This window comes from Festucalex cinctus, chromosome 2 (assembly GCF_051991245.1).
Source record: "Festucalex cinctus isolate MCC-2025b chromosome 2, RoL_Fcin_1.0, whole genome shotgun sequence".
In the NCBI taxonomy this organism is placed as follows: Eukaryota; Metazoa; Chordata; class Actinopteri; order Syngnathiformes; family Syngnathidae; genus Festucalex; species Festucalex cinctus.
In genome coordinates this window covers 24,405,151-24,416,965 of record NC_135412.1, presented here as the reverse complement: position 1 = coordinate 24,416,965, position 11,815 = coordinate 24,405,151, and the positions used below count along the sequence as shown (strand labels likewise).

Genomic DNA, 11,815 nt, shown 5'->3' with positions numbered 1-11,815 from the left:
CACAAGTTTGTCATTGTGACCCCACAGGCCACACTAATGACATGTTTGACAGATGGCTGTGGCAGAGTCTTGTGTTAATGCTTTAAAAGCCACTCAAAGCTGTAACATGTATGATAGCAAGCAAAAAGATGGCTTGTGGATCACAAAATGTATTTTAATATTTCGGTGAAAATGGAAAATCAAATTCATCTTAACATTCACAATCATTATAACAGAATTCGTACTATTAAGAGTGTTTTGAGACAATTTCATTTATATTTGGAAATTCAAAGTCTGAAGTGTAAGCATGGGGGATTTGTTTTGTAGCTGCAAAAAAAAAAAGTTACAGGTACAATCTGTAAATAAAAATGTATTGTAGTTCATTTTATGAAATGGTATTGACAGTTGTGTTGATCTGTTTTTGCAATTTCTGGCAAATGAACACACATGCCCTCACACAGGCATACATTTGGCAGCGAGAAGGCAAACGGTCTTGTTTGCTCAAACCAAATTTTCTGGTCTCTCTTGCAAGCATGAAGCAGGTGTAAACATCACAAAGTGTAAAAAAGGATCAGCTGTATCCCGCACAGTCTTTTCTTTGGTGATCTTCGATGATGGTCAAAGTGACATGGTGACTTGTAACGGCACAACGGAAGTGAACAAATCCGCAACGACTTCTTGCACACTTTGTCCTTAGTGGTCATGTTTTTCTCCATTGAGGTTCCTGGTGGGGCCGCTCGTTTGGTTGGGGTGTTTGTTACCGCTGGAATGAATCTCCTCGTCTGAGCTGCTCTCGATGTCGCTGCGGTCGTCCTTTGCCACCTGCAACGCAACAAATACAGGGCAGCGGAGGTCAGTATTCGCATATGTAGGACAACTACTGGACAAAGTTTAAAACAGGAATATAGCACATGTTATGTTACACTTGACCTCAATGAAAAGATGATTATCTATATGGCGTTGCTATTGACAAATCACAGTTGTAGGCACTTGAACTTCAAATTGACGTGGTATCGGAAAACTGTTCAGGAGACCTTTAAAAGCGCTCAGAGACTTTCTCTGATGAGCATTATCATTATTCATTCAATAAACGTGTAAGAAGGACTGCAGTGGTGTTAACCCCTGTATATTTTTAAAACAGTTTCACATAAAATGTTCTCTTACCTCTGGTGAAAAACATTACACACAATTGCAGTGGCTACTATCCATGCTATGAGCTAGTAAATTAGCCAGCATTAGCGGTCAGATTAAAATTATTGTTTTAACGTTATAGCCGCGGATTAACAAGTTCTAACTATAATTTACTTTATTTTATTTATTTTTTTAACTTTTCACCGTGAATCTTTTGTGCATGTTGCCATCGCTGGCTGCAGATCAGGTTTGCGGAGACAAGATTTAAAAAATAAAAAAAAATCTGAAAGTATTCGTCTCATTTTTGTTCCTGAACTAAAATGTCCATAGATTTTAGTCCAGTTTTTATGAAGTGAAGTACATTTTTGTCTCGTCTTCATTAGTCAATGAAAATGCAGACTGATTTAGTCCCACTAACTGTTTATTAATGTGGGTTTTAGTCTAGTCTAGTCTAGTCTAGTCTAGTCTAGTCTAGTCTAGTGAAAAATGTATGTTGACGAAATTATTTTTGTTTAGTTTTCATTGACGAAATTAACACTAGACTGCAGAAGACTTACTGTACAGCACAGCAATCTAATGCAGGGCTAATTTACGGACGTATGACACTATTGGTCAATTTAACGATGACATGCTCCCATAAAAAAAAAAAGTTACTGATTGACATCAGATAGCGGGTTACTTCATTATTCGATAGGTGTGCACATTGTCACTTTGTAATAAAACCATAAAATGCATCCTCGTGCCCCCCTCCTTACAGTGTATAGACCTTTTATTACCATTACTTGATTCACATCATATTGCAGTATTTACTCGGGCTGGGTTTAAAAAAAAAAAAGAAAAAGAAAAAAAAGAATAGAATAATCAATATCAAATTGCTTTTCCTTTTTGAGCCTGATATCAATTCATAAAGTCATGATTATTTTAATATCTTTTTCCCATACATTTATAAGAAAATTTAATTTTAAATGTTTTTTAATATTTACTGTTCACGTGAATTTAACTCATTTGCTCCGAAAAACATATATGTTCTATTTTAAATGTTTTAAGTGTCCCAAAGTCGTATTTATACATTATTTATTGTTTTTTTGTTTTTTTTTAGTTTGTTAGAGCATACAGAAGGCTTTGATGCAGCCTCTTAACTGCAAAGAATGGTTGAAGAAATTGTAGTTATTACACAAATTGCCAGCAGGTGGCAGCAAAGTATAAGAGACCAACCAGGGCCATGTTGAAAAAAAATCTAATTTCCTCACAATTCTAAATAGATTTGTGAATAATGATTCAACTTAGCTTTAGTCGAATGCTAATTGCTGCAAAATGGAAACAGATAGAAATTACTTTTTTTTTTCCTGATGAAAGAAGAGACTTTAAACTTTATTTTGGTAGGTTCCATGATTTTATAGCAATAGAACGTCTGTGAATAGTCTACGAAGAGAATAGTCTGTGGTCCTTACAAAAATCAGTCAATATCCAGTAACAATTGCTTCTATGAAAATGGCCGCCAGTGAATGAGTTAAAAGTAACTTCTTACATTTATGAAAGACCAGACTTATTGTACTTTGACAATCCAGAATCTTTTTAATTTATATTTACAATGATTGAATTAGAATTATGAAAATATTTTAATCTCATCCTTGTTGATGCCAATATTTGTGTAACACATCACTAAATCATTTAAACAGTTAGTTCCGCCGCAAAATGTAATGTTTGTGGAGTTTTTACCATGTCCTTGATATTTAAGAAGACTTGATGTTCCACAATTAATCAATATCAGATTGGAGTGGAGTGAATTGAATCATGAAATAAATCGGAATTGAATTGAACTGAACTCTCGTGACTCGAAATCGAATCAATTGAGGATTGGAATTGATACCCAGCCCTAGTATTTACAGTAAACTGCTTGGTTGGTTGCAAACTATGAGCCCGACTTACCTTTCCCTTAAATATGGCTTTAATTGCAATGCGCGCAATGAGGTAGAACCAGATAATATGTAGAGTCTGCAGCACAAAAAGTAAGCCGTTAAACAGCCACCAGGCCTGGTACGGGCCTGAAATCTCCCAGCTCTCGATCAGAACGCTGTGAATAATCCTGCAACAGATGTGTACAGATGTTAGTCATTTTGATGAGCTCGTTTATTACCAAGATGTGTCCTTCATCTGTTTGGTCTCACCAGAAAGGAAAGATGACAAGCCGGGCGATGAAAAAGCTGATGCTGAACACCACAAACAGGCCATCACACAGACGCTGGTATTTGGCATAGTTGGCCAGCTTGGCTGCCTGTGAAGGGAAATGAGCCGTTTCTTGGTCAATAAACGCGGGGGGTAGACAACCAGCAGTAAAATAATGCCATCATCATTGATAGGTCAAAAAGATATAACAGCATAGGATTAACCGAAACTAAAATTAACTCATTCACTGGCAGCCGGCTGTTTTAGTGGATTTTGACTGATTTCGTAAGGCCCACAAATATTTGTTCTATTGCTATAAAAACATGGAACCTACCGAAAGATGAAAGTCTCTTCTTTCATCAGGGGAAAAAAAAGAAGGATATTTCTATCTTTATCCATTTTGCAGCAATTAGCATTAGAATAGAGATACGTTTCATCATGAGTCACATTCTTGGTGAAAACACTGGCAAAAAGAGCTTGTTGCAACATGGCCCTGGCTTATACTCTGCTGCCACCTGCTGGTCGCTTTTGTAATGACTATCATTGCTTCACCCGTTCTCTGCAGTTTAGAGGCTGCATCAAAGCCATCTGTATGCTCTAGCAGGAAAAAAAAATGTATGAATATGTCTTTGGGACACTTCAAACATTTAAAAAAAGAACGTATTTAAACGTTTTTGGGAGTAAATGAGTTCATTTCCATGGAGAATAATTTTCTTCCTTTCGTGTTTTGATCACTTATTTCCTGTCGCTGCTCATCGTGATGCATTATTTGTTTTCATGTTTTAATTTGTAGATCTTCTGGTAAAGATAAAAGTATATTTCTATCTGTTTCCGTTTTGCAGCAATTAATATTACAATACAACTAAGTTTCATCAATTTTCACAAATCTATTTAGAATTGTGAGTAATTGAGCTTTTTTTTCAACATGGCCCTGGTTGATCTCCTTTGCTCTGCTGCCACCTGCTGGCCGTTTGTGTAATAACTACAATTTCTTCAACCGTTCTTTGTAGTTGAGAGGCTGCATCAAATGTTCTAGCATAAAAATAAACAAATAAATAAATAATTTTTTAAAAACATATAAATACGTCTTTGGGACTTAAAACTTGAAATAGAACGTATTTATACATTTTTGGGAGCAAATGAGTTAAGTGGCTGTTTAAGTGTTGTATTCCTAAAATACACAAATTACAATTAATAGTAGGCAAAATGTGGGTCAGTACTAGGGCTGCACAATATCCTCCTGACTAGCAGGAAAAAAAAATATTGTCCAATCATGTTGATTTTGACAATCCCCAATCTTTGTCAAGTAACTGGAATACTGCAAAAGAAAATTTTGAAAAAAAAAGGTTTTATTTTTAAGCTATGATGTGTCCACCACAGAGGACATTTTTTAAAACTTAAATGCTAGGCTCAACTACAGTTAAAATAATTCAAACTATACTTTTAATGTGTTCTTAAGAGTCTTATAGAAAACACGCTAACAACATTTAAAGCCTAAATTTGTTCAATAAAAAGTGTTATACACTTACTTTTCCTCTTCCCTAAAAAGTGCTTGCACTGAGGGAAGCCATTTTGTTTTTTGATGCAATCAAAGGTAACAAAGCCCCACCCCTACACATTTGGTATCATTGGAAAGCTCGGAATGTCCTCTATAGAGCACAAACGGAGTTAATTCAATCGTATGCACTGGGTGGGAGATATTCAGGTTTAAAAAGGTCCACTACAGAGGACACATTTGAATTGCTGGTAGTCAGGAGGTTATATCGGAAAAAATATCAATATCGTGATATTGGCGAGATGCATATCGCAAAGACATGCAATAAGTTTCGTATGGAATTTTATGCTTTTATCTGAATTTGACCAGTCAGCCGCGAACTAAAATGTGCACGGCCATCCAATAGTTGAACATTATCAAGATGTAATTACAATTAATTAACTAAGAATATATTGAGTTTACTTATTTTGCCGCATGAAAAATGTAATTCTTTCATTAGATCATATGAACTGTCATTACCTTAGGTACATATTAAATATCGCAACAATATCGATATCCCTATATTCAGCAACGATATTGCATGATTTTCCAACATCGTGCAGTCCTAGTCAGTATCACTATAAAATGCATTTGGTGTCGTCGTTAGACTCACTCTGTTAAGTGGCCAAATATTTGCACACATGTCCATACTTTGGGCATTTAACAAGTAACTAAAAAAAAAAAGAAGATCTAACTTGAAGAGAAGAGTTCTAAACTATTTCTGATTTCAGAACTGGGAAAGATACTGTACATTTGGAAAACAGACGCTAATATGTAATTTGAAAGCCCAATGGCAAAATATACTTGGCAAAAAGTGTAATGAGATGGCAAAGTAAATCCTTCCTTTTTACCTCAAGGAAGATGTCTGATGCATCATGCACACACATGACCAGAGTGCCAGCTCGCAACATGTTGTTGGCGTAGGAGAACGTGATGAGGACAATGGTGGCCAGGTGGTGGACAAGCATGATGAAGAAATCCTGATGTGAAAATGATGAAATGAAGAGAAGGATAAAAGGACAACAACACAATAATGCACACTTCAAAATAAAACAAATGGGATTGCAACATCCATGGTTTAGGAGCAGAGGTGGGAAGAGCAGGGAAAAAAAAACTAAAAATAAATAAACACATAAATAAATAAACTAATAAAAAAAAACTCAAGCACTGAGTAAGTGGTGAGTAACTTATGATGTATAGTTTTAATTGAAAATCAATGTCAAAATGGCAAAAGTAAAAATAATTCCAAACAATATTCTAATAATAAAACAGGGCAAATTATTCTACAATGAATGTTCTTCAATTCACAGTACAAAAACAGTACAAAAGGCTCACCAGGCAGACATTTGGGCCATTATTTAATATATCAAATGAATTTGATTAATTGTCTTAGGAAAAATCAAGTATACATTATTATTGTCTGAACATTTTGTGCAGGAATTATTTTTGAACATATGAATCCTTAAAAAAAATATATATTTATTGGGTTTATTCGATTAAAATCATTATCATTCTGAATGACTCAGTGAGGAGAAAAAATATATATTTTTTTTTGTCCATATCTCCCACCTCCAGCAGACATAATTACAGTATTGATATAATGATATAGATATGTTATTGAACTTGTGGATGCAGCCACGCTGACATCTGTTTCATCACTCAAAAACAAAGTCACTTCTGCCACCTTAATTCATCTTCAGTGTTGTATATACACACTACTTCCAGTTTGTTTTTGCACATTTAAATCTGAATAGGTCAGACAAGCTGCGGTTATGGTTGACTTGTTGCTTTTGATTTTGCAAACAGACGGCTTCTTGTACATTTCTCAAGCTACAAGTGGAAATCTTGTCGGCTTAAATGACGACTTTTTAGGAAGACGGAGATGACCGACTGTAGCTGCTCTTTTCCAAAGTACATCCATCCATTTTCCACACCGCTTATACTTCCTTGTGTTGTGGCTGAGCTGGGGCCTATACGTAAAGTGAATATTCTGCCATGTTTTATGCATATACGTCCATTTGAAATCCTTCTTTATGTGTGGGGCGCTGCGGAGACTGTGTGCCGTCATGTGATTGGGGATGTAACGATAACGGCAATATCGTGATATCGCGATATTAAACTGACACAATATATCGTCGTTGACAATATTAAAGGCAGCACATCTGTTTAAAAAGACCTGTTGATTTCCATTTGTGCAAGTTCTAGCCCCCCCTGGTGGCTGTTTTTTTTAGTGCAGTGTAATTTTCACAAGGCATCTTTTGGCCCTTCCATGAATAAAATCCTCGCTCATGGTCAGATGCAAGAACTCATTATGTGCATGCATTAGCAATTAAGTGCTTCAAAATTAAGTGTTATTAGATATTGTAGGTTGCTTAAATACAAATTGCTGTAATGTACAAAACTGCATTAGAATATTTTTTTTTACAATATTGTGACCTTTTTTTGTATTGCCAACCTCCCCACAATATCGTGATAAATATTGTATCGTGACCTTCATATCGTGATGTTTTGATATCGTTACATCCCTATCATGTGACTGCCTTGCTCCGTTTGATTGGTCAAACATTGGATTGGTGAAACAGACATGACAAGTCTCCAAAATAGATAGCACAAGCAACATAAAATACTTGTAGATAAAAATACACGTAGCGAGCAGAATGAAACGGAGTAAAAATTATGTTTAGCAAAAAAATAAAAAATAAATAAATGCTCAAGTAAAACATGTGTTGTATTAAAACAACTCTAACAAAGACGATTTCTCCCACAAGTTACTTGAGTACTTGTCACTCCCCATCTCTGCTTAAAGGCCAATGAAAAGCAAACGTGAAGCTACTAAGTAGCGTCTCATTGCCCAACCTGTTTTACCAGAAAATCAGTCATCAGTAATTCGAAAATAGACTCGGACAATAACGAATATCAACACAAATGAACACAAACGTATGATATGACATGGTAGAAATTGTGGCGATAGAAGTTTTTTTTGTTTTTTTGTTGTTTTTTTTTAGTAGTAGTACCTGTGCTGACTCACCTTACGTTTTATGTCTGTGAACTGGGAAAACATCAGAGACCAGTAGAAAGCCAGCTCGGCCACATAGTGATTGAATTGTTGATGACTCTGATGCTAGGAGAGGGAAGATAAAAAACAAAACAAAAACACCTTTAACATTAGCAGGACAAAAAACAACCCCGAACGATATCAACTGTACAGTATTTATATCAACCTGAAAGGGATAGTTGTCCCAGCATTGTCTGGTATCCCACGTCCAGGGCGACTGAAAAACATTTTAATCAGGGTTTAATGGACAAAACATACATGACGCTTGATAATAATTTCTGCTCCACTTACCTCCCATAAATGGCGAATGGCATAAATAAAAATCCCCAAGTAAAATGTGAATCTCCACCTGATGTAAGCAAAACAAAGTGAAAGTTTTTTTGTTTGTTTTTTGTTTTTTTTTAAACAAAACGGTTAAAATTTTATATAAATTACACTCGTACATGTTTTACAAAACCTACATGCTCTCACAGAACTTTGTCTGCATGCTGGGCTTATCCTGGTTGCGACGGGTGCGAAACCATCTCTGGATTTTCCGTACATCCCAGTCCAGTTGCTTGGAAAGTCCCTCCAGTTGCTTTGCATCTGGACACTAGCGTGGACAACCAAGACAGGCATTACCTGCTTTTTGTGATCCTTATAGCTTGTAAAACTCCCAAATTCCAGCAGGCAGGCTCGGGTGCCACAAGCTCATGATGTCATTATATGTCATTTGCCATGGTGTACACAGACAACATTTGACAGACACAGGTATAAACGTTGACCTAAACATGATGTACCGTTTTGGACAGATAAAGCCTCTCCAGGACCGCATTGGGCTGAGCTTGTCGATGCACTCCCGCCTGAATCTGAAGTATGTGGGCACAGGGCTTGGCCACTAGCCTATATACACACAGGCAGGCAAAAAAAAAAAATGACAGAGTGGGGCAAGGGACAGAGTAATGAAAATGTTGTTAAGCAAGACTTTCAGGGGTACAGTGCAAGAGACAGTGAAGAGTTAACTACATGGCATAGGAGGAATTGATTAACTTTTAACCAAGTCATTGACATAAACTGGTGAGCTTCACACTTTAGCCTTCAAAGTTGTGTATAGATGAAAAACACAACAGAGGCTTTCAGGGAGACACAGTGTCGGTGTAAAATGTGATCGGGCTGCCATATTGTAATGGGGTCCCCTGCAGATGACGTCACGCTATAGGATTGTCCGGAAATTGTCCGTTTACAATTGTTCAAAGTAACAAAATTTATGGACTAAAATTGTAAAAATTTAAATAAACCTAAAAATATAAAAGCATGATATTTTAAGAGTGGGAAAAAAAAGGGTTTGAAGCGCCTTCGCGCTTGCCGCTGACGTCAGTACAGCAGCGCTAACGAAGTTGGCTTCGGTTTGGTTTCTTTTTTAGCTATCACAAATCAGTCACAATAACAAAAAACAGCCTTAATTATAATAGGAACACATTAACAACCTAAACTTACATTTGTCACGTCTGAGACAATAATGTTGTGTATTTATCATTTAGTCAATCTATTTTATTATTTATTCAATATATTTTGCGTTTATATTCTGAGGTTTGTTTACATTTTTTACAATTTCAGTCTGTACATTTTGATATTTAAATGACATCTTCAATATTTTCTTTCCAACGTTTTACGTCAACTGGATCATTTCCAGCCAATCCTGTAGCGGGACGTGTTCGTTAGGCGACCCCGAAACAAGGGAAACAAGAAATCCCAGGGAATGTGGCACCTAGTCCAAAACACTCCCTGGTGGCCTGTCATGAGAGCATGAGACAGACGGGAGGGTCTCCCCAGACCGAAATGCTAATGTAGGTCACAAGTTAATCTGTTTCGACTGACCTGTGTTCATCCTCCATTTATAAACCCAGCCTGTTTATCGGAAATATTTTTTCCCCAACATGCACATTGAACTCAATTTTGCCCTCCCCTCAAAAAACAAAACAAAAACGTGCAATCGAAAGGAAAACCTTGTCTTCAAGTTAACATTCAACAGGCGGTGGGATTCTGAATCATTACATGTAGTAGTGACACAACAGTCTCATTCGAAACGCCCAAACCAGCCAGCCACGTGACAGGCACATTTCGAGATTCCATTTTTCTGTTGATAAAGTTGACCTGTATTGAATCATCTCACCCGTGAATCTAATTATAGACTTGTAATATAGCCCTTGCGCGTACGAGCGTGTGTTGTTGTGCTCCGTGGGCTCATGACGAGAAGCCCATAAGCCGTTTTAGCGGTTGAGTGTTGCTTAATGAGCACCATATGAAGCCCTCGAACCGAAGAACGAAAGGGTGAGAGGGGGAGCAGCCAAACAAACACTCCTCGAGTTTTTTTTTTTTTTTTACCTTTCGAACAGGATCCTCAGCATAAAAACCCCGACGGCCAACGGGAGGGCGTACAGTATGTCTCCCACTCGAGGGTATTCCACGCCAGGTGGTGGATGCTCCAGATCCGCCCAGGAAACATTTTCGGGAAGCCAAAATCTCTCGCTCCAAAACCAGGCTGAGAACGAGGAAGTCATCGGGGGAGCAAACAGAGCAGCGGGCAGTTCTAATCGAGTAAGGCAAGCGTTCCAAAGTCGTAAAAGTTGACGCTCCCACCTCCTTCCGAAAAGAGATCCGCGTTGGCGCTAAGTAGGCATTACCGCTGCTTAACTTCGAAGCGTAAACTGTGCAAGGCGGGCTAGCTTGACACGTAAAAGGCAACACCCACCGCAAAAACTTTCAATGACGCGAGAGGCGGTCCTCCCCAAGTGAAGTCACGCACACGGACTGGAGTGACTGAGCTCGCCGGAAGCCGCCTGCCCGGCCTGCCTGCCATCTCCCGCCCGCCCACTCTGCCAACTTGCCAAGCCACCGTGCAAGCTAACGGCTAGCTTTGGCTCACCTGGCTGTAGCTGCTTGCAAACTTGGCTGTACTTTGACGAGTACTGTGTACTGTAGTTTTGAGGTAAGTTTATGGTAAGATGAAAAGTTACAGACAGTGCTGGGTTGGTTTTATATTGACCCTTCCAGTGTGACGTCACGTTGAAGTGCGCCCCTTACGGTGGAGGGCAGGGCGTCAATGTGAGTGAATTAGAAAACAATCAGTGTGAGCTAGAAAATAGGTCAAATAGTTGATAAATCAGTGACAGATGCGGCCGACGGATGCTCTAATGGAACTGGCAAATTTGCCACTTTTTTTCTCGTCATATTGCCTCCGCCCTCTAATATATATTTCTACGTGGCCCTAATACGCCGTCATAAACTGGCAACTATGATATTGTTAATTAGGGGTTGGGGGACGATACGGGTAAACTACGATTCAATACTGTGACAATATTTGGCTCACGATATCGATAATATCACAGTACACGATATCTACAATTTTTTATATATTGTCAAAAAAAAAATTGCAATATATCACAATATGTGACTGAAAAAGCCAACAAATGCCCATACAAAGGAAAATGTCTAATTATGCATTTATTCAATGCCAAAACTTGTACAATGTACAATGTTCTGCACAGTGTCTCACTGCCTCTTACCCCGGGTTTTCACTGGATGCGGTTGCGGTGCGGTTGCAGTGCGGTCCGGCGACGCAAGCAATTAGATTCCATTCATTCGAATGGTGCAGTTTACACCGCTTGCGGGTGCGTTGCGTGTCGACTGCGGAAGGCCTGCGGCGTGCCGCAAGCCTTCCGCAAGGATAGCCTATTTTCTATTTTTGCCGGACGCCGCAGCGGTAGGCCTCCGGCAAATGGCAAGCTAGCACAAAACACATCGAGCGGGACAGGAAGACCGAGGCAGTTTCAAAATAAATTTCCGGTTACCTTTCAGAATAAAATACTCGCCAGCTCCTATTTCGCAAGTTTTTCAGCAAAACGTGACGTGGGCGTCGCCGGGCCATGTGCTCATTCACGGTTTAGACACCAGCGAACATGGACGAGGAG

At 38.4% G+C, this 11,815-nt stretch overlaps 2 protein-coding genes across 3 annotated transcripts in view; one reads left to right on the top strand and one right to left on the bottom strand.

Moving 5' to 3' along the window:
* Positions 1-133: 133 nt before the first annotated feature.
* Positions 134-10,687, bottom strand: LOC144014237 (ceramide synthase 5-like). The gene is made up of 10 exons (XM_077513915.1): positions 10,230-10,687; positions 8,645-8,747; positions 8,327-8,457; positions 8,157-8,214; positions 8,032-8,082; positions 7,839-7,931; positions 5,662-5,790; positions 3,279-3,385; positions 3,040-3,196; positions 134-801 (listed from the first exon to the last, which is right to left on the bottom strand). Exons 1-10 carry the CDS (start codon positions 10,403-10,405, stop codon positions 673-675), a joined length of 1,134 nt encoding a protein of 377 aa, XP_077370041.1. The 5' UTR covers positions 10,406-10,687; the 3' UTR covers positions 134-672.
* slmapb (sarcolemma associated protein b) overlaps positions 10,189-11,815 on the top strand; it is a 24,346-nt gene continuing 22,719 nt past the window's right edge. Inside the window, exon 1 of one of the 2 annotated variants that reach the window (XM_077513913.1) lies at positions 10,189-10,833. The gene's annotated coding sequence lies outside the window, so the exon portion shown is untranslated. The remainder of the gene's footprint in view (positions 10,834-11,815) is intronic. The other variant, XM_077513914.1, reaches the window with a different exon arrangement.

What these genes read in the sequence shown, in the direction of transcription:
- LOC144014237 (XM_077513915.1), bottom strand. Translation starts at nt 10,405, where the DNA reads ATGACTTCCTCGTTCTCAGCCTGGTTTTGGAGCGAGAGATTTTGGCTT. An exon ending in CTGAGGATCCTGTTCGAAAG is followed by an intron (nt 8,748 to 10,229) that starts GTAAAAAAAAAA and finishes GTGTGTATATAG; the next exon opens with GCTAGTGGCCAAGCCCTGTG. An exon ending in CCATTCGCCATTTATGGGAG is followed by an intron (nt 8,083 to 8,156) that starts GTAAGTGGAGCA and finishes AATGTTTTTCAG; the next exon opens with TCGCCCTGGACGTGGGATAC.